We start from the raw sequence: 26,838 nt of genomic DNA, 5'->3' as shown, positions 1-26,838 counted from the left end.
TTCACACATGTGAACACACCTCCTGCCCATCGAGAGGGGAGCAATCTGACCTTTAGCTTGTGGTGAATTTAATGAAGAGACTGTGACTGGCCATCTCTGTGACTGCCTGGTCGTCTCACACATGCAGATATTGAAAGTGGACTCCTCTTTTTCTGGTTGGGGGCCTGTGTATAATTTCTGTCATTATTAATGAGACAGTTACTTGGACAATCGGTCTGACAGCCAAACCAGTATGACTGACTAGTCTATGGTGGCCTGATGAATCTGACATGCACATTGGAAATGGGGGGGGGGGAGACAGCAGTGACATCCAGTGGCCAAGTAATACACTGCTTTTACTTACTATAATATTCAGGCAGGGAAAAGTGAGGTTAAGTTTTTGTTCTGTCTCGCAAAAGGTGACACATATTTACAGTTTTGTCTCATTCACATGCAGCTTATGTACTATAGGATGTAAAAAGTTTGCATTGAGGCCCATTGTCTGTGACCTTGTTTAGAGGCAATGACAGCTGCAGGCAGAAGGGAAACACAAATGATTGTTTAGCATAAAATGTTATATTATGTTATGGCGTGGGGGTTGCCTTCTGGTAATCAAAGGTCATTTAAAACTTAGAAAAGCAGCGGTGGAAGAAGCACTCAGATCTCAAGTAAAACCAATAATGCCAGTCGACTGTTACAGGTAAAAGTCATGCATGGATACACATGTGTTAGAATCAAAATATCACAAAGTATTAAATAAGAAAAGGTACTGATTATGCAGAATATTTATTATATTATTAGATTATAATTATTGCTTCATTAAGATGTTCATCACTTGAATGTTGTAAGAGGTAAGGAGATCATTTAAATGTTTTATGTACTCCTAGGGCATGTCTATTTCCCTTTGGTTATCATTAAAGTCCTATTTTATTCTATAGTGATCCATTCTAATTATATTTTGTATTATTATGAATCTTAGAAAAATTTAATAAATAAATGACACTGTATGAAATGTCAGAAATGGACAGATACTGTACATATATTTCCCATACTAAGTCATATATACACTGTGCATACATACCTGCATATGCATACAGTGTACACAGTGTATTTTGTGCATACATTACCACAGATAATGCTCAGACAGACCTGGTACAATTTATCGAGTTCAAGATTTCATTTGAGGCTGATTATCTATTTCATTTTAATATACATTTTTCATTCCATTCTATTTTTTGTACTTCTGCTTGCTTTAATGCACTATGTGACTTATGCTGTCTTAATTTCCATTTTCCATTTATTTATTTATTCATGTGTTGACATGTCTGGTCATTCGCTGATTGTTTGGTGGTACAACTTTATTGAAAATGTATTATATTACAGTCATTCAAAGCACCAAGCTGCAGTTAAAACGTGTCAGGGGAGTGAGTGTGCAGCAGTGTTGCAGATGGCTCTGACTGAATCCGTCTTCGATTGTCACGTTCCACGGTTCATACACCGTCACACTGCAAATGAATATACACACACACTGAATCACTGCATCTATCTACTCATTCAACTGTATTTTTTTCTGCACGCGGATATCAAGAAATACCTATGCTGCATCCATATGCAGGGTGAAATGATTCTAAGTAAATACACAGATATTGAAGAGCTATAAACAACTTGTTACAATAATAATAAAATAATAATACACACAGGTACGCACACACACTCACCCACACACACACAAACCTGTTATATAGCTGTGTGCAGCAGGTGACCAGTTGTGAGCTGTTGGTCACATTTATGTTGCTGAACTGTGTGGCCAGGAATTGTGGACACTCAAGATCAGGGATGTATAACATACCTAGAAACCCAGACAGCATCAGGAAAACCATAAAAAACACCTGAGTGACAGGATATATAATGTAGATCCAATACACAGACATTATAGGACATTTTGCAACAGTGACTTCCCAGATGGGTCGATGTAATAAACCGGCAGGTTGCAGCAGAATAGCTTAGCTTGAAGACAATAGAACCTGCGTCTCTTTCATAGTTTCCTATAATATATTGTATATTGTGTAGTAGTATTTATTATAATATCTGAAGAGAGACAGATGCATTGTCTTGCTCCTAAATAGCAGGGGAAAGTCCTTTTACTGCATATCTGAACCAAAGGGCCCATTGTCTCACACCCCGACCGTCGCTTAATGGTGTCAGTCCTATTATATTAAATGCTGGAATGGCATCAGTTTGATTTTCATGGCAGTAATTAACTGTAGCAGTAAATAAACTGGCTATAATATCCATGTATTTTTTATGTTTTGCAGGGTGAAATCAGAATGAGAAATGACAGACACTGGCAAAGACTACACAGTCACCTGCAATACAAGCTGACATGAAACTGGAGATGCAGCCTGCTATCAGAGCTCTGATGCCACAGCTGGAGATGTCATTCTGTCTCTCCGGAGCCACGGCCGCTGCAAAAACAACAACTTTATCTTAAAGAACAAGTAATGCAAAAAAAAAGCAATAGGTAACAATAATGTTCAGACAACAAACCTGAACAAAATCCTTTAATTCAGTATGAAATATATCATCAGGTTTTATAACAAAAAGAAGAAACAACAAACAAAAGGTCACAATTCCTGAGTTTGAATAGAAAATTGTGGAATTTGCTGCTTTTGTTTGCCATTTGTGTTTTCTTGCAAAGCATTAATACTGTTTTTTATTCATGCTTCACCTAACCAGAACACCGGAGTCTTCTTCTCAACATTATATTTCTATATAGTTACTTTTGCAAATCTTGGGCCCTTGTTTCACATTTTTTTGATTCTTGGGTAGCGATTTGTTTTTACATTTTTATTCACCCAGGAAGGCTTTTGTTGAGCATACAAAGTCTTACACCAGTCCTTATTTTGGCATTTGCAAAAGCACACACATTGACACTTGGCATGTGTTACTTTATATGCTGACAGTTGTTAGGAGTGCTTTCATAAAATTTTAAAAATTTGCTTATGTTATGTGTGTCGGATATCTGAGTTTCCTTTTGTTTTCCAGGCTATAATGGAGCTACAGGTTAATTTCTCATTCAGCAACATCATTCAACACCCACACACACTTAAATGTAACAAATGTAACACTTACTCCCACCCTAAAACAACAAACAACTCCTAAAACAATCCTACTTTAGTTTTAGTTTAGTTTTCATCCTGTGTGGCAGAGATTGACAGATTGTATCTAGTGCTGTGCTAATTAAGTTCTCAACTTAAGCTCATGAGGTGGCACTCACACAGTACTCCAATCGACATCCCCAGAGAACCAAAGTTGGCACCAGAACATAAAACATAGGTTGCAATGGTTTCAGAGTGGACCTGGAAGGGGGGAAAAGTGAAAAAAAGATTTTAGTGAGTTTCAGTAAACATGTTTTTTTATGTATAAAAATCTAAAAGTCATGTGATTAACACTAATCAGGAAGGCAAGTTCGAAATGTCTAATGTTAACTGCTCACATATGTCCTTATTCTGACCATGCTCATATAACAGTACAATCCATTGTTACTTGCTAGCTTTGTGTCTCTTCTTTGTGTCTGTGCATATGCATCCTCATGCATGTGCACAAGAACAAACAAAATGAGATCCGATCATAACAACACCGCACCATAGAGCTACTAGTACTCCACAAAACTCCACAAGGCACCTTTAATGGATCTCTAAGTCAATTAAAACATAAACATCCCCCAAATGGCCCAACAATGATTGACTGTTACCCATAAATAATGTTCTCTAACTGGACCCAATTAGTCAGCTTATACCTGAACTGTAAAAGCAAATACAAATGGGAATGACAATGTGAACAATAAACAAGTCAGAGCACAAGATATGATAAATGAGACTCACAGAAATATACTGCTTTATGTTGCCCACATATTGTGATCCTCCTGCTTTCCGCCTCTTAATTAACTCCACCAACTTCTGATAGGCAAGAAACTCATTGAGAAACATCCTTATGCCAATCAGCTCAGCAACAATGAAACTGTCCTCCCAGGAAACACCCATCATGAAGGAGAGAGGCATGAATACATACGAGCAGATGAGCTAAAGGGAGACAGAAAGAACAAAATGAAGAGTGAGTGTATATGGGTTGATCTTTGAAAATATGTAGAGCATGTCTGAGAGTTGGTGTATGAGTGTTTGTCCATCACCGAGAAGCTGAGCTGTGGATAGTCCAACATCCCACCCAGCCAAGAGAGAGTAGCATCAAAAAAGGCCAACAGTGCCATGAAGGCAATGAGGTTGACGACAATGGTGGCCACTAAGCCCACAGAAGAAGATGCACCATGGGATGCTGCTTCCCAGATGTTTGTAATCTCTCTGAGAAGACACAGACAACATTTGAATGGTTAAAAAAACCCTCAGAATAGCACAGTGTCATCAGCATATTGATACTGATGAGTTGATGACATCTGATCTGATCATATTGTGGTTGGTGCTGTATTTCTGTGGATAATCACAAGTTGAGCTTTGTTGACAATAAACCACAAATTGGCTTAAATAGAAAATATATGATTCCTGGACATGTCTTTGTTAGGTCAAACTGTTCATACCCAACATTTCTGAACCGTTTTACAAAAAGATATGTTGTGTGTTCAAGTAAATTTGTGGTTTTCATTCAGGGGGCAGGCTTTACCTTTTCATCACAGTTTGTATTATACATGTGTGTACATGTGTTACAAATGTTTATTCCTGCCTGTTCTCACTCCCAACTCGTTAAATATTGCCGCTACACTACAAATACATGTGCAGGAAGTGTCTTCTCCTACCCTTGGGCCGTTTTCAGGTTATGATTGGCTGTTCCACTAGGTGTCTCCGTTTCAGGCCAGAACAATTTGGCGATGGTCAGTGAGGCTGGAGCGCACATCACTGATGAAGTCAACAAGTGTGCTGCGTCAATCTCAAAAGAGAGGCACAAAGACATTCCAGACATAAATTACATTTTTTCATTTACTTCCTGGCAAAGCTGATACATTTTAGGTCAAGGTTAGTTGAAGAGTTTTGGAGCTAAATTTGTCAGCCTGTTGGTGTGCATTGTGAGGGAATTGTAGCATGTCACAAATGGTGTTCAAGACATACTCTGTGTATGTCTTAAAGTGACTGTAGGGATGCTGTTAAATCTTAGATTTTTACATGGACACTGACTTCTCCTCCTTGAGATACAGAACAGTGGTATGTTTGTGTTCAGGAAATCAAGCGCCATTCTGATCATTACTGTGGTAACCAAGGTCGGAGGATAGGGCTGTCTCACTTTGAAAACACAGCAGATAGGTAAATAACGTAGAAGCCTCAGAGGACAGTTTGCAGGGTTTAGGCGGCATCATGTCATGATAAGCACATTGACACTGATGAATAGAATTCTCCACAACATGCATGATGCATGCATATAGATGGGCTTCCCATTTTTCAAATATTCTGACCTGACAAAGATCAAAGTAGAAATGAAATGTCATTATTAAACTGTAGCATTATATCTTTTCACTGATGCTGTTCTCTGTTAGCCTTGCACAAACGTTATGTGCGTATGACCTTATCCTTCACATTTTGGAGGTGACACTAAATTTCAGGCTATATTTTAAACTATAGTTAGTCAGTTCTAGTCTAGTATAGTTATAATTTGTATGACTTTGGGATCTTGTGTTCCTGCTTGATGTTGTCTTTTCGCTGTGGAACTCTGCAGGTAAATCACTGACAGTACCAACCTGGCACTGAAATGGTTACTAAAAGAGGGAATACTGATACACCCTCTGAGGAAACTTGTACATTTTAATTGTGACATCCTCAGTGATAAACTTTCCCCCTCTGCCTCTGCCCTCTCACCCCAAAGGACACCACATTTTATCTTAACCAGAAAGCAGAGAAGTGATTCCTCACCCCAAAGGAGATAAAGACTCCAAAAAGGGTACCAGAGATGCCGGCAAAACCTCCTGTCATCACAGCATGGATCTCAGAGTGAGTTAGCTCACTGATATATGGGCGGATCAAGAGAGGGGAATCTGTCTGAAAGAGAGAGATAAGCACAAGGTCTGGTTTGAATTGAGACTAATGGATGTACGTATTAATAATAGTAACTGTATTATCAATTTGTGTGTCGTTTTTGTTTATTGTTTAAATGTTGTTCACCGGTCCCAAGAATATGCTTCCAGCTGCAGCCATTGATTCTTGAGGAGAGGTTCCCATGGTAACCTGCATTATGAATCCAATCTTGGAAACAAATAAAAGGAAAATAACTGAACCGGAGAACATTATAATATATACAAATGAAAAAATCATGGTACTATTGTGTCATTATACCAATTTCTGATTAATCTAAAAAGTCATTATATATCTTTTATTCCATATTCCTTTTATTTTATTCCTTCCTGCATTTCTTATAATAACAGTGCTTTAAAAATAAATGGTTTGAAATCATTGATTTGGCGTGAAACATTTCTCTCTGTTCATGCATTTTAGTCTCCCAGTTACAAACCTTGCAAATGAGCCAGGACATGAAGCCAATGTAGTAGAGGATGGAGATGACAGTGCTTAAAAAAACCAAAATAGGCAGCACCTGAAGAAAGAAGATCATCATCATCATCATCATCATCATAATCGTCATCCTTTATTATTTAGTATGTTTTCATGAAAATGAGAAACCTTGTTATTATTCCAATGTACATGATTCCGACAGTAGTCACACAAGTTTCCAGTGTTTCATTGAATTTCATTTTGGTGAGTTCAGTCAATCATACATACATTTTCCATCCATCCATTTTCTATAACTTATCGTGACTGGAGCCAAGAAAGGCAGCAGCCACAGTTCTAACCAGAGACCTTCTTTTGTGAGGCAACAGTGCAAATTTATCTGCACACCTGACAGACACTGATCTGAAACATATCAAGGTTTAATAGGTTGACATGCCCAAAGACATCACCTCCATGTCTCAAAACCATGTCCATGCAGTCACATTGATTTTTGTTCTCATTCTTATCACTGTTCATCATCATAATCATCATATTACTGTTGCCTCATTCATGTGTGCATGTGTGTGTGTGCATCATATTAGTATGTTGTACCTGGAAGGCGAATAAGTGGTCTCTGTAACTGGCACCAAACACAAACTCAGATCCAACATCTGCGAATGACACAAAAGTCTGTATGGAGGAGATTTTGAATTATTAGCAACAGAAACAGATATATTTGAGACACACCTCTTTCATGTAACATGTGGATAAACCATGGAAAGAAGAGAAAGAAAGAAAGAAAGAAAGAAAGAAAGAAAGAAAGAAAGAAAGAAAGAAAGAAAGAAAGAAAGAAAGAAAGAAAGAAAGAAAGAAAGAAAGAAAGAAAGAAAGAAAGAAAGAAAGAAAGAAAGAAAGAAAGAAAGAAAGAAAGAAAGAAAGAAAGAAAGAAAGAAAGAAAGAAAGAAAGAAAGAAAGAAAGAAAGAAAGAAAGAAAGAAAGAAAGAAAGAAAGAAAGAAAGAAAGAAAGAAAGAAAGAAAGAAAAATGGGAAAGAGATGAACAGATGAACAAAGTTTCTCTAATATTGTCTTTGTTGTTGATTTATTCAACAGAGTAAGAATAAAATGAGATTAAGAGGACAATATGATCATACAACAAGAATACCACTTTAAAAATATTAGACAAAGAATGCCAAGTTACAAATGTTTCGGCTGAAAGGTCAGAGATCCTCACATACACAAGGTGGTTCAGAGTCTGACAAACAGTGAGAGAAAGCAACATATGTTTTCACTCCCATACTGAGAAATAAGTTCTAATTTTAGCTTTGCAAATTAAACAGTAATGCCGCATAGAAACTCGTATGAATAACAGCCAATTAGGATATAATTTACTACTTAACTTCTGGCTGGCCCACAGCTATGAGGTAGGACAAATTGTTAAACCATTGTAATATTTCTCAAAGGAAGACACAAAAAATTGGAAAAAGGTGTCATGAATAAATTTGCCACCGCAGGAAACAGAAGCAGGCAACAAGGAAACAAAATAAGGAAGCAATAAAACAAAAGAAGAAAACAAGGACACAAAACAAGGAAGGATTGAAAACAAATGAAGGAAATAAGCGAACAAAACCAGGACAATTCGCTTTAAAAAACACACATTTGTATGCATGTGTGTATCTGTATACCTCTACTTGTTTTCCAAGCCACTGCAGTCCACTTAAGCCAAATGTAGTCCTGAACATCAGCAGACAGATGAGAAACTGTAGCCCGATCCCCCATAACAAAGTTTGCCCTGACCACTGCAACAAACGTTAAATCACACACATGATAATTAATTTGTAGGAGTGTGTGTATCTGTAGGTGTGTGTGTGTGTGTGCGTGCGTGCGCATGCCTTACCCTGAGAGGGTATTTGGAGAACAGCATCGTTAAGGAGACGAAGAGCAGAATACCACAAAAAGACACAAGCTGTCTGGTCCCTTGCTTGGCTGTGTCCAGTGCTAACCAACACACCACGGCCAACAACAGTAAAAAGTGTATTATCCTGGAGAGAGGGGGAGACAGAGGGAGAGAGGAAGAGAGAGGGAGAGTAAGAGACATGGCAGGGAGGCACAAGGAGGAAGGCAGAAAGATGTGATGTGATATCTGACAAGAAGAAGATAAGCATGTTACAGGACGAAAGAAAACTTGTTCATATTCTAAGCTGGTGCATTGCTTATGAGAGGATTAGACTGGACAGAGTCGATGGTGCCAGTTAATAGACGACTAACAGCTTTTGGAGTCATTTTTTTTTGTTAACCTTTAAGTCAGATTGTGTTTAGTTGGAACTTCTTTTTCCTTAGTCATACAAAAATCTCCATCAACTAAACTTTTGGCCACTTGGAGGCAGCAGATACAAGCTATAAGCATAATTCTGTCACATAATCACCTTGAATGTGAACTGATTAGGAAACATTTTCCTGTGTGCACAACCGGCAGACATGGAGCTACATTGTTATTCATTTGGATCTTTTTTATTTGGCCAAATGTAAATTTAATATCCACACAGTTTTTTGCCATTGAGCCAGTGCAATTTTAATTGATGTGCGCTGTGGTGCACTGCAGTTCTTCTCACACTTTGTCATCAACTGCTTGTGTTTCTTTTATTCAGCCCTGTTTGAATTCAGTACTCGTGCTGATTTCACGAACAATGAAATTCCTCAGTCGGAGGATGTTGTCGTTGCCAGGATACAGAGAACCCTTCAAACTGTCTTGCTCATTATATATATTAGTTACAGCTACTAAGAAGGATTTTTTGTAGATGACTTGGTTGATCATTTTTTTCAAAGGCTTTATGATGAAACGACCAGTGAAGCTTGTGACTTCCTTTGATAAGGAAGATGCCCCCCAGAGAAAGAAAATTGAAACGAGATTTGAACTGGGTCTAATTTCTCACCATTTCATCCAAAACCAGTTTCTGCTCAGAAGGTCTCTAATAGGATAGAGCTCCTCCCACACTCGGTCGCCATAGCATTCCATCATCCAATCCCAGGTTAGGAAGAACACGGTTACCAAGGAGATGACCAGCAGCACGATAGCCCGCTGAAAGTTCAGGACGCATGCTGCTATCACTATGGCAACAGAGCCTGAAACAAATTTAGCATTAATATGAATTACATCCCACGGCACTAACATGATTTTACACATCTTTGATTGAAGCAATTATATATTTGACTTTATGTATGTCTAAAATTACTGCTGTAACACAGAGATCAACTGCACAGCTGAAAACTAAAACTGTAAAGCAAACACAGCAAGATTTAATTTTATTCATGAAGTCTGAAGGCAAAAAGATCATTTCACATTTAAAACTCCCCTTTCAGTACTATTTGATCTGTGAAGGTGAATGCCATCTGACTTACAAATACTGAAGAAAACAGGAATAAAACTATTCTGCACAACTGCACAATTTGCTGTCTGAAGATGTTGCAATTTCATATTTTGTATTCATCTGGTTGAAGAAAAAAAGATGGTCGGAGGGTTAATTAACTCACAAATACTAAAAACAACAGTAGGGCATGTAAAGATGCTGTTGGCGTTTTATATTCCTGATAATCCATGTATTCACAATGTGACAAAAGAAGACATATCTTTACGATATTCATAAATAACTAAATGGTCATCACAAACTTGAGAGCAACATAAGTTGTGAAACTCATTGCTAGCAGCATTTTCTTTTGTTATCTTTGGATCAATACAGTATCGCGATACCACTAATTGCTGTCCAAATATTGCTACAGAAGCACACACACACTGACTCACTAATGTCAATATGCTTCAAGGCTAAGAGCATGGCAGCTAGTTTGCAAAGATAAATTAAACAGCCTTTTACAAGCCTTCATGTAGACTGAAAGTCCTGAAGCAAGATAGAAATTGATTGTTCAGTATACATAGACGTGGAAATTTAATCCTATGTGGCTGCAAAATCAAAAGTACCAGATGAAGAAAATCAATGGTACAGAACACTGGACACATTTTGCCTCCAATAAACTCTCAAATAATAATGGGGGAACTCTATCATGCTTAAAATTTACAAAATGATTTTCTCTTTACATACATACACAGGATTATGTAAACACAGTGTTAGCATGTGGAGGCCAGATTGAGACCTGCAACCCATTTATAGTCCTGAGTTACACAGATGATAACAAAGATACTTTACCTGCTGCTAGAATCAGATAAATCGACAAACGGATGTGTTCTCTGTGGTCTGCCAAAAAGCCCTCGAATGCCTGCATTTTCTTTTCTAGCAAGCTAAACATGCTGAAAGGGGAAATATAAAGGGGTAGATAGGAACAAAGCACATAAATGTTACATCAAAGAAAAAACAAAATTTATGTCTGGCAAAAACAAAATCGCAACCTTTTGTTGTGTTGGTCTGTGTTTTTTTCGGGTGCATCATCTGCAACTTTGCAAAGATTGTCCATATCAATGTGTGTCTGATCCTGCTCCTGTCACACACACACACACACACATGGTTTGAAGACAAAAATATTAGAAGAATATGAATCTAAGAATATGCTTGCACAAGGTGGCTTTCACAGTTACACATATTTACTCAGAACTTAATGCAAATTGGTGACTTGGAGGAGAGACTGAGACTTCTTTTGTGAAGTGCATAACATCCTCCTTAACCCACTGTGCCTAGAAGCAAACTAGGCTATGTGTGTGTTTTAACACCTTTTAAGCATATTCAGAAAAGAAAAACCTTGCTGTAGTTTGATTCAAAACACTATTTGGATCTTTTGGTGTAATGTTAGTAATCTGATTTGGTCAAATTCAGCAGAGATGCTGCTTTAACAAATGGAGACACATAGAAATAAAGACTTTTTTTTTCATAACATTACCTAAAGTAGAATGTTGCAACTAAACATTTCAAGTCATTTTAAACAGTAATATATTCAAGAATAGCTTGAGAAGTAAGTAATAGCTATATTCAAATATTTATCTTACCTTTGACTTAAAGGCGCTGTTGTCTTTACCCATGTTCTATTCTTTTCTCTATTCCATTAAGCTCTACTGTCTTGCTGCTCACATATGTAATATGTAATCATACTAGTTTAACTGGGTAATTTAACTGAGTTGTAAGCACACCTGTCCTCACCTTTCCTCCTCCCATCCACACTACACCTGTGACTCCCTCTCTCTCTTCCTGCATCTCTTTTCCTCCCTGTTGTTCTTCATTAGTTTGCAGGATACTTTGGATAATCTTCTTCAAATGTGTGACAACGTTATTAATGTTATTAAGTTTCTTTCTTTCTTTCTTTCTGCTCACACACACTCACCCACATGGAAACACACACTAAAGAATACAGTCTCTGTACTACTATCTTGTCTAGCTGTTATCAGGTTAACTTGCAAATGGTCAGAGGTCATTAAAGGGACACACACACACAAGTGGATGCATATAATTGATTCATACAGGGGATGTCTTAGTGTTCCTTTCTCTGTTACCTTGGTCCTATATGAATGTAGCTTGTGTCTAACACCACAGTAAGGATCCCAGCAGCCACTAGAGAGCAGTAGTGTATAATTTCTCAGGACCATAATACATGTGGCTGGTAGGTTAGAACAGGTTCATGTGAGTCCACATCACAATATTTATATAGACAAAGAGACACACTGGGAGCTCTCATTCAAAGCTATTCTGTGCTTTGCTCACAACCATATAGTAAACATGACTATGAGACATTATTACCTCCTATTACAGTACAAAACTGCCATAGTAATGAGAAACACCCCACAAAGATTACTGTCATTTGTCTTGCTTGTGTATAAATGCCTAAAATGCTAATCCTAAGAAAATAAGTAATAATTTCAGACATCACTCCCCTTCAAATACAAAAGAACAATCATCTGTCTTCTATTTGTTCTGTAGGATTTCCAAACCCGTTTACTCGTGGGAGTGAGGTAAGAGTTCAAAATGGAGTATCCAAAAAAAATCAAACACTTCTTCTTTTCACTAAGGACACATGGGCTTACTAAAGACCACTATCTCCTAACACTTTAATGTAGTGGATCCACATGCTAAACCCATTAATCAAACTGATGTCAAAAACTCAAAAAAGCAAGGACAGTGATGGGAAAATTCTGTCTGACTAAGCTTTGTTTATCCACGATGTGCACAGTGCCAAAACCCCTCACAGTGAATAAAGAAAGAAAAACACTACACAGAATTAGCTATTGTAATGTTTTCTGCGTGCTTAGTGTCTCCAGTGTCCCAGTCATGACCTGATCTCTCTGACATTCATGGCTTTGGGGCAAAGCAGGATATAAGCCTCCTTATGTATTTGCAGGGGCCCACATGAATAAATCATAAAAGTTTTTGATAAATGTTTGAGCTTGAAAAAAGGCTATTTCTTCTTGTGTGAACCTGAAGGTATTGCCATTAATAAACACATGTGGCGACTGTGATACTATAATACGTAATTGTGATGCAACAACAGGTAACTGTGACAGAGCAGTGATGTCGTAATGGGAAAAAAAGATTGATCAATCAACAAAATATATGTACAAATACTTTAATAATCTATTAAACATTCAAGTAAAAAAAACAAAACTATTTTCTTTTAACTGTAACATCGACTGTAGAAAGAAACAGTTAGAGACCTTTGCAATGAAAGATGACGTTGCTCGGAGAGCTGAATGACATTATGAGAAAATAATACACATGCTGCCATCTGACCAACAAAATCAATGTAGATAAAATAAATCAATATATAAAAAACATGAAACAAATCCTGCTTGTATAGAAAAATGACTCTTACACGATATACACAGCATGGCAACTTTTTTAGGTGGTAGGAGCTCATTATCTGGATGATCTCAAACAAATAATTCAGTGTCATCAGGAAAGCATCCAGATATACATTGTGTCAATAAACAAGGACATTTGGCTGCTATGTCAGAGAAAAATATAAAGCCAAATACAAAATCCTAAATTATATTTGGAAAGGGGTGAATTGTGTTTTGCAATTAAAACATCAAACATGCTACATTATTTGCACCAGAAGCTGAATACCTGTGGCATACTGCTCACAGTGTTGGATAAAACACATTGTGTTTTGTCTGTGGATGGTTCCAGGGAGTGATTACATGTTTAAAATGTCAAAGACCTTTAACACGGGTTAGAACCTCTTTGAAATTTGCAAAAGGAACAGAGAGTAATTGGAATATTGTGTTTGTGAGACAATATATTAATTGGTACAACCACTCTGTGTTCTGTGCATAAACGCGTACGCCTCGGTTTCTGAGGCAGACATCCACCAGATTGGTTCAGACACAGACAGGGCTCCATAATTACACTCCTCTATTCAGCAGCACTGCCTGTGCGTCAGCACAAACGTCATATTAGAGCTGCACATGGGGACAGGACATTGGAGAGAGGGAGGAAGAGGAGAGGAGAGGACTCCTCACAGTTGTGTTGCGTTGTTGCTGCTCACAGGCAGATGTGCTGTCTCTGACATACAAGGTGAAATACTGGGGGGGGGCTACACAGCGTAAAAGACAGATCAACCCTCGTGCTAGAAATACATCAAGCGTTGTTAGATCTATTGCTGCAGAGTGACTGGCATGCAGCCGTATAGCCTCCACTCTAAGATGACAGATTATTGATTTAGGTCTGGTTTGGCTGGGAGCCCCATATGATTATAAAATATGGTCTAATGATTTAATAAGGTGACGCTTGGTCTAGTACGTGCCAGCTAAAGACTTGATGATTGGTGATTGCTCCCTCTTTCTCTCTTGTTCGCTCACTCTCTCTCTCTCTCATGTGATGCCTTCCAGTGGAAGTACCCATCAGGTTGTTTGGCATTAAAAAAAGGCTTATGTGATAATTGATATGTTATAACATGTTGTTGTTTTTTTGTATTGCTTCGAAGTTATTCCCAAAACTGTACTTAAATGTCTACCTAGACTCAAAATAAGGCCTCCAGACATATTTGCTTTGCATTGATTAACTGTATACAGGTCTACTTGTGACACCCAGCATAACAACCTAGATGATAATGATGATTATAATGACGACGACTGTGATGATGATGAGAATGATTATGGCAATTAGAGCCTGTAAATTGATAGCCCCTTATATCTCATTTACGCACATAATCTGAAGGCAGCTAGCAGATAAATTAAATAACCTCTTCAGCTCAGGAGCCTCCCCACCTCTCCACACTATCTCTCTCTATCTCTAGCTGTCAGACAAGGACGCTCAAAAGCCCAACTCAAGGCAAGGCCGGTAAAACCTGTCACAGACCGTGCGCTCTGAGAGGAACTTTGATGATGACCAAAAATAAAAAATAAAAAAACAGATGGGGTTGCAACTGAGGTGCCCTTGAGCAAGAAACCCCTTCTGCTCTGCACCTGACCCTTCCTGCAAGAGCACGGAATATTTCCCTGAGGGGGGATCATTGAGGTATCACGTTATACATGATCTGCTTTGATGCTGGTGATACCGGTCCTCATCCTCATCCCCCCTCTCTCTCTCTCTCTCTTTCTCCTTAACGCAGCCTTCACCTCTGCGCACAGAAACCACGGAACGGATCTCCCATCAAACCACCACCACCATCACCACCCGTCTCTCTGTCGAGAATCATCCACACAACACACAGAGTACATTGTGTCGAGGAGACCCGGTCGGTGCCTGTCAGCTGAGAGAGAGAGAGAGAGAGAGAGAGAGAGAGAGAGAGAGAGAGATCCTCCTTGGCACACACCCGTCAGTGTGGCAGTGTGATTTTGACTGACTGGCTGACTGACGGGGGATTCTGGAGGAAGCACACAGGAAAGGGAGGACGCACATTTCTCCTGTTTTCTTTTCCCCCCTCCTCGCTGTCTGTCTTGTTGTCACCACCGATGGTTTTCTAGCCGCGCCGCCTGCATCCACCTCAGCATCGGATTTTACTTTATTTCTCCTTTCCTTGATTGGCTGAACCGGGGCTGATCCCAGCCAACCTGGGCCGGGCCGTGGGGCTGTTCAGCGAGCCTTATAGCTGAAGTTGGCACCCGAGATGAGCGCCTTGAGACCCGGGAGCGGTGGTCTCTCCTCGCCGGGGAGAGGGTCTGGGTCGTGGCGGTGCTGGTGGTGGTGGGTTGTGTTAGTCGGAGTGGCAGTAGGTTCGGGTGATTCGTGGTTGTCCGCGGAGGCATGCCCATCATCCTGCTCCTGTAGCAGCACCAGGATCTCCTGCGTGAATCCGGAGCGGGAAATCAATGCTTTCCCCGTCCTGCAGAGCGAGGCGGAGATGGAGAACATCACCGAAATGTGAGTGTCTCTCAAAAGCATCAGATTTACAGAAGAAGAGATGCCGGATTCATGAGTGCTCCTTAAATCTTCATATTTATCCCCCCCAAGTGTGGCTGCATTTCCCAACACTTATCATCTTTTACCCCTCAGTTGTGACTGGAGCTGACAGACATGGTCGGTCAGGAAAGAGCCAGAACCGGTCCAGATTTGATCTATTTCTTGTAAATCAAATCTTATTTTTACGCGTGAATTTCACAGTAGTTCGCGTAAAAGAAAAAAAAATGAAGCCCTGTTCATTTATTCTGCACGGGTCCGGCTCAGACACGCATCATGTGTAACCTACATTGCATAACAGACTTATTGCCACCATGGGGCACATCAGTCTTACAACACCGGCGTGGAAACAAGCCATTTAAAAATGAACGCATTGTTGAGACTGATAGACTTTAATTCTAACAATCAGACAAAGCCCAGTCTGTGTGCGGGAGAGTGCGTGTGCCTACGCCTGTGTGTGTGTGTGTGTGTGTGTGTGTGTGTGTGTGTGTGTGTGTGTGTGCGTGTGTGTGTGTGGAAAGAGACACGCACGCCAGACACCACTGTCCAAATATCAGCACAGACACTTCCCGAGATGGCTTAGTGTGTTTAAATGAACCACAGAAAAATCGATGCTCAAGACGGAAAAAAGGGGCGACATTTTTCTAGTCAGAATCAACATTTTGCATGAAGGCTGGACCCTCCTTTTTTTAACCTACTGGGTGATAATTCAACATGACATAAAATCTCACTGTGCATTAAAAAATGTACTGTTTTTTTTTTTTTACTGCCGTTTCATAAAAGCCTTGAAATCAATGCAGACATGTTTGAGCATTTATATCGCAGAGCAATTAAAACAGGAGATTAACATGTTTCATTGCTGCAATATCTTTCTTGGCAAAGATAAATGGCCTTGTTGATAATGACTTGTCAGAGATGAACTTGGAGAAGCCTTGGACGCCGTTTAAATGAGCCAGCAATCTGGTGAAATGCATTCACTCAGTGCTTGGCTAATGTAAACAGACAAATTACTGATGACCGTCTAATTCCAAACGACCTTGCTAAAATAAAAAAAAAAGGGAGATACATTAGGTTAGCGTGTCCCCAGTCTGTGTTAATTGGTTAAACGTCCTTATTTTATGAACAAAACAATTTAACAGAACATAATGGGCTCCCAATGTCAGTGTGTAGTCCCCAAACACACTTCACATGTCATTTTTTGTCTTATATTGTATATGAATGTGTTTAGTATAAAAGTCAAACAGTCATATTTAGTTTCTTAGAATGTTGATGTTTTTTTCTAATATTAACACAAGAGCAACTATCACAAAAATGAAAAAAGAAAATATCTACATCAATATGGCCCAGAGGCAATCATAGTAGGTTTAATCTGATGGACACATGCGGGCGTAGTAAGCTTAACTCTCTCCCTGCAGTGAAGACCACATGCCCTTACTGTTTGGCGATGGCATTATTATTCAGCACTGTCTGCTTCTGACTTTATAGTTGATTTACAGATATTTATCTGCTGCATGTTGTAGGTATAATTGGTGACTTATGGTAGATTGTCACCCTAAAAAAACATTTCATTGTGTGTCAGGAGATTCCACTCTTTAGTGGAACAGTGTGGTAAAGATACTGCTTTCATTTATCGGGTTAGGGTTAGGGTTAGTGAGTGGAGAGAGAGGAGAGGTGATGTACAACAAAAGTCCCCTGTTAGACTTGAACCGGGGACATGCGGTAGAGAGTCATAGAGGGTTTGGTTCTTTCTTTTCAATCCTCACTGGTTCTTTTCACTTGGATTGACTTAAATGTCATTATTTTGCTGTAATTTCAGAGATGAGAGGCGTAAAATACAATGTATCATGTTGCATTTGAAATGATTAGCAAGAAAAAACAATCGCAGGCCGAAGGCCGTTCACTAGAAAGTCATGTAATGGTCTTGGAAATCAATGAATCTAATTAGTGATGTTTGATTTCCCAGTCGGACGCTGTGCGTCTGATACATGAAAAACATTATTTAATGACCTTGTGATTTATTTAAACAATACATGCAACAGTGATGCTGAGAACAAAGAGTAAAAAACATGCATGCATGTTTTGCAAAGCTCACAATCATCTCCTGTTGGCCCTACCACGAGTCAAGTGCCTTGCTCAAGTGAAGCTGAGGATAAGACGAGAGTGATCTATGACTGTTTCTCTGCTTTTACAAACCCACCAGCCTCCCCCCCATGTGTGCCATTTATCAGCTTGTAGTGCCTCAGGACTTCATTTTTTAATTTTGAACTCTAATTATATGGGCTTATTATGTTCCTTTGTCTTTTCAAAATGCTTCTGTTTATGCATCTCTCTGTTAACAAATGAGCCTTCTGACACACACACTTGTATCTCCTGACAGTTACATCGCCAACCAGAACACCTTCTCCTCCATCAACGACAAAGATCTGCACGACTACAAGAATCTCAGGAACCTGTAAGTCTTTAAAGGCTTGTATTACAAAGACAAACAATCTGGACCAGGGTACATATTCAGAGCTATCGTCTGTGTTCATGCCATATATCTTATATCTTATATATAGTCTGTGACTGTTTTGATGACAACATCATCTATTGTGTTAAAATGTTTCATCTTAGGGCCAAATATAGATAGTATGACAGAAGCAAGAACAATTTCATTACACTCTATACTTATATAGAGTATATATATATATATACATAATTATTTGGCTTGTTATAGTCCACTAGATGATTTACTTTGCCTTTATTGATAAATGTTCTCTGCTTAAGGCAATGTAGTGTCTACGTCTCTTGTTTTAACATCCTGCTGTGTTCATGGCAGTGTCCCTGGGTGTCTTTCTATGCATCTGTGTCTAATTTTTCTTCCTAATCTAAAACAGATTTCTAGCAAGCATGGCTCTCCTGCATAGTATAATATTCTGTTAAGCAGACACTACCTAATTTTCCAGCCAGCATCCCTTTTTGCTAGACAGATTAATACAAAGCCAGTTACACACTACAAGTGTATGTGCTTTCAATTGTGGTTTGACCCGGAGGGAACAAAACTTTGAATACATGCCGGATGAATGTTTGAGCCACGATCAAGGACAACTATCCTGTGTGTCTGAGAAACACTTTGCATTATAATTATACTATATTGTTTCATTAAATGTCTTGTTTTTTTTGAAGATGAAATGAAAATCTTTGCTCAGTCTCTGTTTCGTCAGATGTGATCAGCCAGTTATAGAACATCTGTTAAATCGACTTTTCATATCAGATAATGATGTTGTCTTCTCACACGCTCTCTGCACCTGGTTTTGTCAGTGCTGAGTAATGCACAGTATTGAAGGCATTTGACTCACACTTGGAACTGTTTTTATTTTTTATTTTTTCTGTTATATTTATATATATATATAAAGATAAATGCACAGGCGTTATACTGTGGCAGACTTGTAGGAAAGAAAGATTTTTAATTGGGCCATTTTACATAGACTCCTCTGGATTATTGAGATGAAATCATTATTTTGTATGATTATTAATTTTAAGGAATGATGGACTGTTGATGTTTGGTACAAACTTAAATCTGACAGATTGTCTGATGAAAAAAAACAAAAAAAACATCCACAACGTAGAACCTTTTGTGCATAAAGTTTAACATATTTGTGTCTCTATGAAGAGAAAAGACTTTGTTATGTTAGTTAAGTTGATGTCAGACAAATTTAGTCTCTTTTTGTCCATGTCAACAAATGGTGAAATATAAAAGAAGATAATATGACTTAAAACAGTTGAAACAAATACCATCAGTTAAGAGAAAGTCATGAGAGTGAGTGAATTTCACAGTACAAACTCACAACTGAGTTGAAGTAGTCTATATAGTTAATATATCCAGAGGATGTGTGTTATCTTCAGATTGATGTAGCTTTATGTGCTATCATTTGCTTAATTTCCTTCAATGTAAACAACAACCTCATCACATCTGTAGTCGTATAAGGGTTCCTACTTTAACAGTTAAAGTTAATAAACAATTATTGTTTGACAACTCATGTAACGCTGACTAAATGGAGCTGATCAGGAGCTTGAATTCATGTTTTTGCTGTTGTTAATGTCGCTGTTTTATTTGTTTGTGTGTCAGAACGGTGACCAACAGCAGGCTAACATATGTATCGAAGCTGGCCTTTCAAAACAACATCAAGTTACAGTACTTGTAAGTAAAAAGATTTATTCATGTGTTTGACTCAGTTGAGGACAGGACTGTTAAAAATGTATAGCTATGTTTCAAATGTATGCAATTATTGTATAATTTATTGTTGAAAGTGTAAAGATTTTTTTTGTAATGTTATCAAGAGAGAAATAACAGAGAGACGGATGAAAATGACGTCCAGTTCAGGTTGAACAGGATTCAATTGATTTTGGGATCTTGTCAACATAATTAAAGTTGGATACTTATTATACTGATCAAATGTAGCACTTAAGGTTAATTGTCACAGTCCTTAGAGGGGAAAACCTTTAATGAGAAATAATAATGCAGGCTTATTGGTGCATGTAAAACAGTGCTGTCAGTTGCTGTAACGTCAACCTAATATTTGGTTAGTATTATAATCTCATTCCCTGATGTTCAATTTAATTTCCAGGAATCTGAAAGATAACAACCTGTCATCACTGTCCTGGAGGATATTCAGACACCTCAACATCTCGTATCTGTGAGTTCAGCACAGCCTTCTCTATCAGCCTGTCCATCTCTGTGTCTGTCTGTCCTATCCTGGCCTACCTCCCAGTTATTGTCACAGTCTGTATACAAACATACACATCTAGCATTTTTCAGTGTTACCTATAGATTTCTATTGTGATATTTTGAAGCTTAGAAATCTTTAATTTTGACTTAGGAGACTGAGAGTGAAGTGTGGTCAGCAAACGACATTTAACCATCGAGGCTCAGAATGACTGGCTATGGCACCTGTCAATAAATGCCCCACAAACATACCCTTTACTATAATAGGAGTAGTCACACTGCTGAAATTATTGGGATAGTTCAATAGATTATGGGGAGACATGGGGAAACAGCTATCCTGGCTATCTCTGTGTTAGGCTGTCGATGTGCTTCTAGGTGGATTTTGTTTCCTTTGGAGGGAGACATGCCAGCTGATTCCCTGTTTATAGTCGGTGTCAGACAGAGTTTTATCAAACCAAATCCTATAACTCTACATGAAAACAAAACAGTGTATTTCCAACAGACTCTGACACTGTGCTGTGGAAAGGTGCCACGTAGTTCAGCTGTTAATTTTTTTCCAAAAATTCAGTTGCTTTCTCGCCCTACTACTCAACAGTTCTTGACTGTGTTTGTGTGTGTCGTGTTGGTGTTTGTAGTATCCTGACAGGGAACCCTCTGCACTGCTCGTGTGAAAACATGTGGATCAAGCTGTGGTTAGGAGAGGAAGCAGACACTCAGGAGCTGCGCTGCATCGATGACGGAGGACGCAAGCTGTTGTCCACACTGAAACTACCAAACTGTGGTGAGGACACACAGACACACACACACACAGACACACACACACACACACACACACAGAGCAAGGAGCTGGAAAAGACATAAGTTGTCGCTGGGTGAAAAGTGTTGAAGCACCTGGAGAAGAACAGTAATTCCTGTTCAAAGATTTCCCAAATCTCTGCTTTGAATGCTTGTTCTCTCGACACATCTGTTTTTATGTAAGTTCATGGTTGTGTGTGTGTGTGTGTGTGTGTAGGACATATAAATAATATAAAATTTAGCAAATGTGCTAAGTGTCAGTTCTCAGGGGAGGTGTGGGGGATGAAGAACTGGAGAAAGAGAAGTTTGTTGTTCAAACCTATGAGAATAACTACAAAAAATAAAATTCATGCATTAACCACGGCCACTGCAGTAATCAGTAATATATACCCACTGGTATGTGAACTGGTACAGGTTACAGTGAGGTTGCTGCACACACTGTATATCACTTACAGAGGGCTCTGCTTAGCCTGTATACTGTAATTTCCCAAGACACTGTGCGGTGCAAAAAGCTACAACGTCTAACACATGAGCGAGCAAACAAATGACCAAATGAACGCATGCATGCAAAATCAGTTCCCCTGCTTTTACAGAGGGCTTAAATATGTAGTTTGGTTTCTGCTGGGTGTTGCTAAAAGGTCACTGTCGCTAAAGAGGCTGTGTTATCTCTGTGCTGTAGGGATTTTTCTCATATGATGCAGAAGATGAAGATTAGCTTTGCACATATTAGGAAATATGCGACGTACAGAGTTGCGTTTTTGTGTGTGCACCGTGTGTGAGAGGTTATTTCATCTTAAAGACTGGTTACCGGCATCCAAGAAATTTGCCGGTAGGTGTAGAAACCTCACTGCATTACATTATAGAGGCAGAAATATATTATACCAAGAGGGACCAGCACATAGATGACATCGAATCTCAAAGATGCTGAGTGGAGAAGATTCACTGCATGTATCACAGTAAAATGAAGTGTTATAAAGACCATCTGCATCACGTCCTATAGCACCGGTGACCTGCTGTCAAGCATCCGATTTCATTTCCTTTTTCTCTGAATCATCATGTTTCGGTCGTCAAGGAAACAATTCTTTCTGGATTTATGGAAAGCTGCACAGAAATACCTAACTGCAACAGCAGTATTCTCATTTTTATGAGCAGTAAAATACATTTTTTCTGAGATTTGATTGTGAAAAATGAATGAGAAAAATGTTGTTTAAGTTGCAAAAAAAAAACAATATATAGTATTCCCATGAGGAATAACACTTCTTTGAAACACATGCAACAGTGCATACAGTTATTTACAACACCAGTATACTGTCAAGTTAACAAGCAAGCTTGTCACAGACCACAAACCATTTATGTACTTGCTTGTGGGAGTGTTTATCAAGCTTGAACACTTTATTCCTCCCTTCTGCCTCCAGTTTTCCATGAGTCTCTCTATTTTAGACTCTTCTTCTTGTCATAAACAAGGTCAGATTACATTTTGACCCATCTCTGAAAGTCTGAGCCTGACCTGCTCTGATTCTCTACAGAAAAATCTGTCCAAGCTCATCTGGCTGATGTTCAGTAATAATTTTGAACTTGAGCCTGACCTGAGTAAACAAATGACACTCAGAGTGTTCTAGCCTTTGGGGCAATAAGTCCAGTCAGATCCAGTTTGTTATAGTAAAGTGAAAACATAAAAGAATCTTCACGTCTGATGTAAATTTATAAAACACACAATAATAGTAGTCAGAAAAGCTTTATAGTTCTCAATTGAAATGTAATCAAATTTTTGTCCATAACAAGCCATGGCATGAATCTTAAAGTGTTTTGCCTTCTCTGTTGTTGACAGAGAAAATGATCTGGTCAAAAATAGCTCATGGCAGTCGGGACGCAGAAGATGCAAACAATAAGTTAGCCTGCAGGAAGCTAACAATGTCATTGATAACTCTTATTGATCCGTCCCCTCTGCCTCCCTTCCATTAAGGCTATTTTTGGCATTAGCACAGTTTCAGCAGGGCCCCTGGAGAGATGGGCAGGGGACCCCCTGGCAGAGTGACATATGAGGAGGCGGACATGGTGGGGCAGGGGTGCCAAATAATGCCCCAGGGCTAACAGTGATACACCAAAAGACCTCTCAGTCTGGCCGAACCGCTGGCCTTTTGCTCACTCTTTCGTTCTTTTTCCCTATCTTTTGCCTCTCCCCCTCTCTCTCAGGCCGTCTTTCGTCCTCTTTATTACTTCTTTTCCAGCTGTCTGTCTGCTCGCACGCATGCATGCATGACTGTCTGTCCTACTGTCTGTCTGAACATTTCTGAGTGACACATGAGGAAAGCACAAAGCAGAGGAAGTGCCCAATGCCCTCAGGCTAACACTGTTCACTTAGGCCACCCGCATATGTCTCCCTCTGTATCTCGCTGTGGACTATTTACTGCTGGAGCTCCAATGGAAAAGGCTGGCAGGCTGTTCTCGCTGCTGACCTATACAAAACTTCACTAGAAATGACTTCAGTTCTATACTTGCAAAATGAATATAAGTCAACTGTGTCACTCAGCAAAAATGGTGCGGGTGAAACAGCTGCAGGAATTAAAACACTCCCTCTCAGTTGTTTGTTAATGGGATGATTAAACCACCTAAAAAGCCCCATAAAACCCATAAAGTCTCCCCTCTTGTTTAATCCCCTTTCACAACTCTTCCTTAACTTGTAAGATTACTTTATGACCACCCTAGTTAATATTCAGATCAAGAAATTTAAGCTTTTCCTGCCTTCACACTCATTACAACTATATTTCTGCAGAATGATCTGAATGCATATATAAATGTTAATAATTAAAAACATCTGTCTCGAGAAAAGGTGCTTTTTTTCCCCATGTGGTTTGGATATGACAGCAGATGGATTACCAGACTTCTGCCGGTCATATCACAGCACTAGTGCACTCTGTCTTCATCTGTCTCCCTCTCGGTCTGTCCATTTGTTTGGCTGGAATGACTGTCTATCAAGTTTGATTTCCTTTGTCATCCCCTTTCCTGCTTTGATTATTGTTCAACTATTTTCCCCTCTGCTCTCATCTTTCCTACTCTATAACCTGTGTTGTACCTGTCCGTGTGTCACACTTTCTACAGTCTTCCAGATGCAAATGTGAAACATAGAGGCAGCACATAGGCAAAGACTCAGGCAGTAAACGGCAGTACAGACTGACCAGAGAGCCAGATGGCTTCTGTGTCTGTGGGAAGTAGATGCTATTTACATGTGTGACTTTCCTATAGTCAGACAGGGAGTCCACTCGTATACTTGTTAGATAAAAACGAATCAAACAAGAAGACACAAAAGCTGTAAACTTCAGATGAACACACAGAGGTTAGATTGACAGAAACAGATTAGGGTGGTATTCATGTCTTGCAGCCCTGATGTTTTACGAGGTTGTTAAGTCTTTTAAAAGGTAATGTACGCGACATTTAGTGCTGTCCCATCTTTGTTTTTGGCCCTTCGGCTTTCCTTTTTAGGTCACGCTGCTGTCATTTTAGCAGCAAGGTTTGTCTAACAGGAAACAATTCTTCAAGAGCTGCTCAAAACAATCCAGTAAATCATCTTTAGGGTAAAGAATGAAGAATCTGAAATGAGGAGGGAAAGTTGTGTAAAGATAAAATAGACTGTGCAGCTTTGATATGGTGGCCCTTCATATGACAAGAATGATGCATAGCTGAACGAGCTCAGTATCTCCAGAAATTATGTCCATGTTAGACGACCTACACCTCATGATTTATGTCCAGTGCAAATGCAGGAGGTGCTTTATGCAGAAAGAAGGTAGAGTAAAGGTTTGGAGGTGGTGAATGGGCGTGTCTGACTTTCATGCTGGATATCACCTCTATATCAATCATCTATGATGTTTAATTTATTGTTGGTTGCCTTGTGCTTGAATTGTAGAAAGTGAGAATTTAAAAACACGTTATAAATGAACATAACCATGCAAAACCATCAAGTATCGACGTTCTTGTCTTGCAAGCCGATCAAACAGCGAAATAGCTTATTAAATACAGGAAATTAACTCTAAAACCAAGCGGAAACAGGATTAATGTGTTGAAATGATAAGTAGTAACTTAAATATTAAACTAAGCACAATAACTGAAATGCCACACTCCTGAAGAAAACAAGAGTGGCAGATACAGACAAGACAAGACAGGTATTGATGGATTTGAGTACAAATTATCTGATGTCATACTCGGAGCAGGCCAGCTGACAACTTGACTGACAGTAATTTTATGTGGAAAATCAATAATCCATAACAGATTCTGGGTTTTGAAGCCACTCAGACAGTCCTGCCTCCCATTCTCTGCTCCCATTTCTCTGAATTCTTTGAGCACAGATCATTTTGTGAATGTTGTGCTGTGTGTTTTGTCAAATATTTCGCTCTCTCTCTCGCCTTTGATCTGAAATCACCACCGTCTGGAGCCTTACATTAAAAAAAATGTGAACACTTCTCTAAACACCAGCGTGGACGTGCCCATTGTGGCCTATAACAAGAGCTGACAACAATGACACCCCTAACAATGACGCTGAAGTATGCTGTGGCGTATTATGCAGAGGTTTCAGTCCAGAGAACAGTGGATGTCTTCCTTTTAAATATGAGCAAGCAGCTATTCAGCTCCACGTCACCGGGGCATATCCCTGATGCTGTGCTTCACAGCACATTCATACAACATGCTCCTGGTAAATGAAGGCAGTCTGGATTCAGTGAGTCAAAGGGTGTCAAGGACTGTGTTCTGCACACATTTATTCTTCAAGGTTAGTTTCCATGGTTACAATTTTCTCTACTTATAAAAAATGATTGTTTACAGAAGATAAGGTCCTCCTGTGGCATTAACATCTGGTAATAAAACGTAAGAGAAACAATGATGGATGCACCACAAGTAGTAATAGTAGTAATAGTGAAAAATAACAACACTTATACAGAAAATGCTTTTTTTGGGAAATTCAAAATAAGCATTAACCTAATTATGCTTTGGATCCAGTTTTAGAACATCATTTATATGCAGTTTAACCCAAAAGAACAAGAAAAACATCTCATATTTTCCTGGTACAAGTGTGTAATTATTCATCCTGGCAATGAAAGTTAAAGTAAAACATAAACGTGAAGCTTATGAATGACCCTCCTTCAGTTGAAGACACTTTACGCCTCTCAAAAAACTACGAGGCAGATGGGCTAACTTTGACTCGAATGAATGGAAATGTGAGTGAGATATGAGATGAGTTGCTTCCCAATTAAAACACCTCCGTCTTACTGTAGCATGAAGTACAGCGCCACATGGGAGCTGTTAAAAAGCTTGTTTTGACCTGTCAGTACAAATCTGGAGTGATGCTGTAATCCATGTTACTGTAAATGAAAAATTAAAGGAAAAAGTTGAATAAATGAGTGGAGAAACATTAACAAATGCTTCCATACTGGCCATGATGAGTCACATAACAGTTTAATGAGCATTAAAGCGGTGTGAATCATATGCTATAGTCCTCACAGTCACTTGATTTCAGCCTAACCGAACATCTGTTTTTCTGATTTTGAAACCACTGTCTGT

At 39.0% G+C, this 26,838-nt stretch overlaps 2 protein-coding genes across 5 annotated transcripts in view; one reads left to right on the top strand and one right to left on the bottom strand.

Annotated features, from left to right (window-relative positions):
- Positions 1–1,311: 1,311 nt before the first annotated feature.
- LOC104920339 (solute carrier family 28 member 3) lies at positions 1,312–11,530 on the bottom strand. The gene is made up of 17 exons (XM_027277109.1): positions 11,450–11,530; positions 10,859–10,947; positions 10,659–10,759; positions 9,393–9,582; positions 8,357–8,501; positions 8,145–8,258; positions 7,074–7,151; positions 6,487–6,567; positions 6,141–6,221; positions 5,892–6,017; positions 4,787–4,917; positions 4,169–4,337; positions 3,864–4,061; positions 3,257–3,338; positions 2,346–2,444; positions 1,714–1,828; positions 1,312–1,484 (listed from the first exon to the last, which is right to left on the bottom strand). Exons 1-17 carry the CDS (start codon positions 11,480–11,482, stop codon positions 1,367–1,369), a joined length of 1,950 nt encoding a protein of 649 aa, XP_027132910.1. The 5' UTR covers positions 11,483–11,530; the 3' UTR covers positions 1,312–1,366.
- A 3,538-nt stretch (positions 11,531–15,068) lies between these two features.
- The window catches only part of ntrk2a (neurotrophic tyrosine kinase, receptor, type 2a), a 74,987-nt gene continuing 63,217 nt past the window's right edge, over positions 15,069–26,838 (top strand). For 2 of the 4 annotated variants that reach the window (XM_019259906.2, XM_019259905.2), the window contains exons 1-5: positions 15,070–15,755; positions 18,169–18,243; positions 19,900–19,971; positions 20,399–20,467; positions 21,132–21,277. In XM_019259906.2, coding sequence (XP_019115451.1) covers positions 15,502–15,755; positions 18,169–18,243; positions 19,900–19,971; positions 20,399–20,467; positions 21,132–21,277 — 616 coding nt within the window. In that variant the 5' untranslated portion in view covers positions 15,070–15,501. Of the gene's footprint in view, positions 15,756–18,168; positions 18,244–19,899; positions 19,972–20,398; positions 20,468–21,131; positions 21,278–26,838 lie in introns of all 4 variants that reach the window. The other 2 variants (XM_019259903.2, XM_027277104.1) reach the window with 2 other exon arrangements.

This window comes from Larimichthys crocea, chromosome III (assembly GCF_000972845.2).
Source record: "Larimichthys crocea isolate SSNF chromosome III, L_crocea_2.0, whole genome shotgun sequence".
NCBI lineage: Eukaryota > Metazoa > Chordata > Actinopteri > Sciaenidae > Larimichthys > Larimichthys crocea.
Note: the sequence above shows the minus strand (reverse complement) of the source record. Positions and strands in the feature narration are given on the sequence as shown.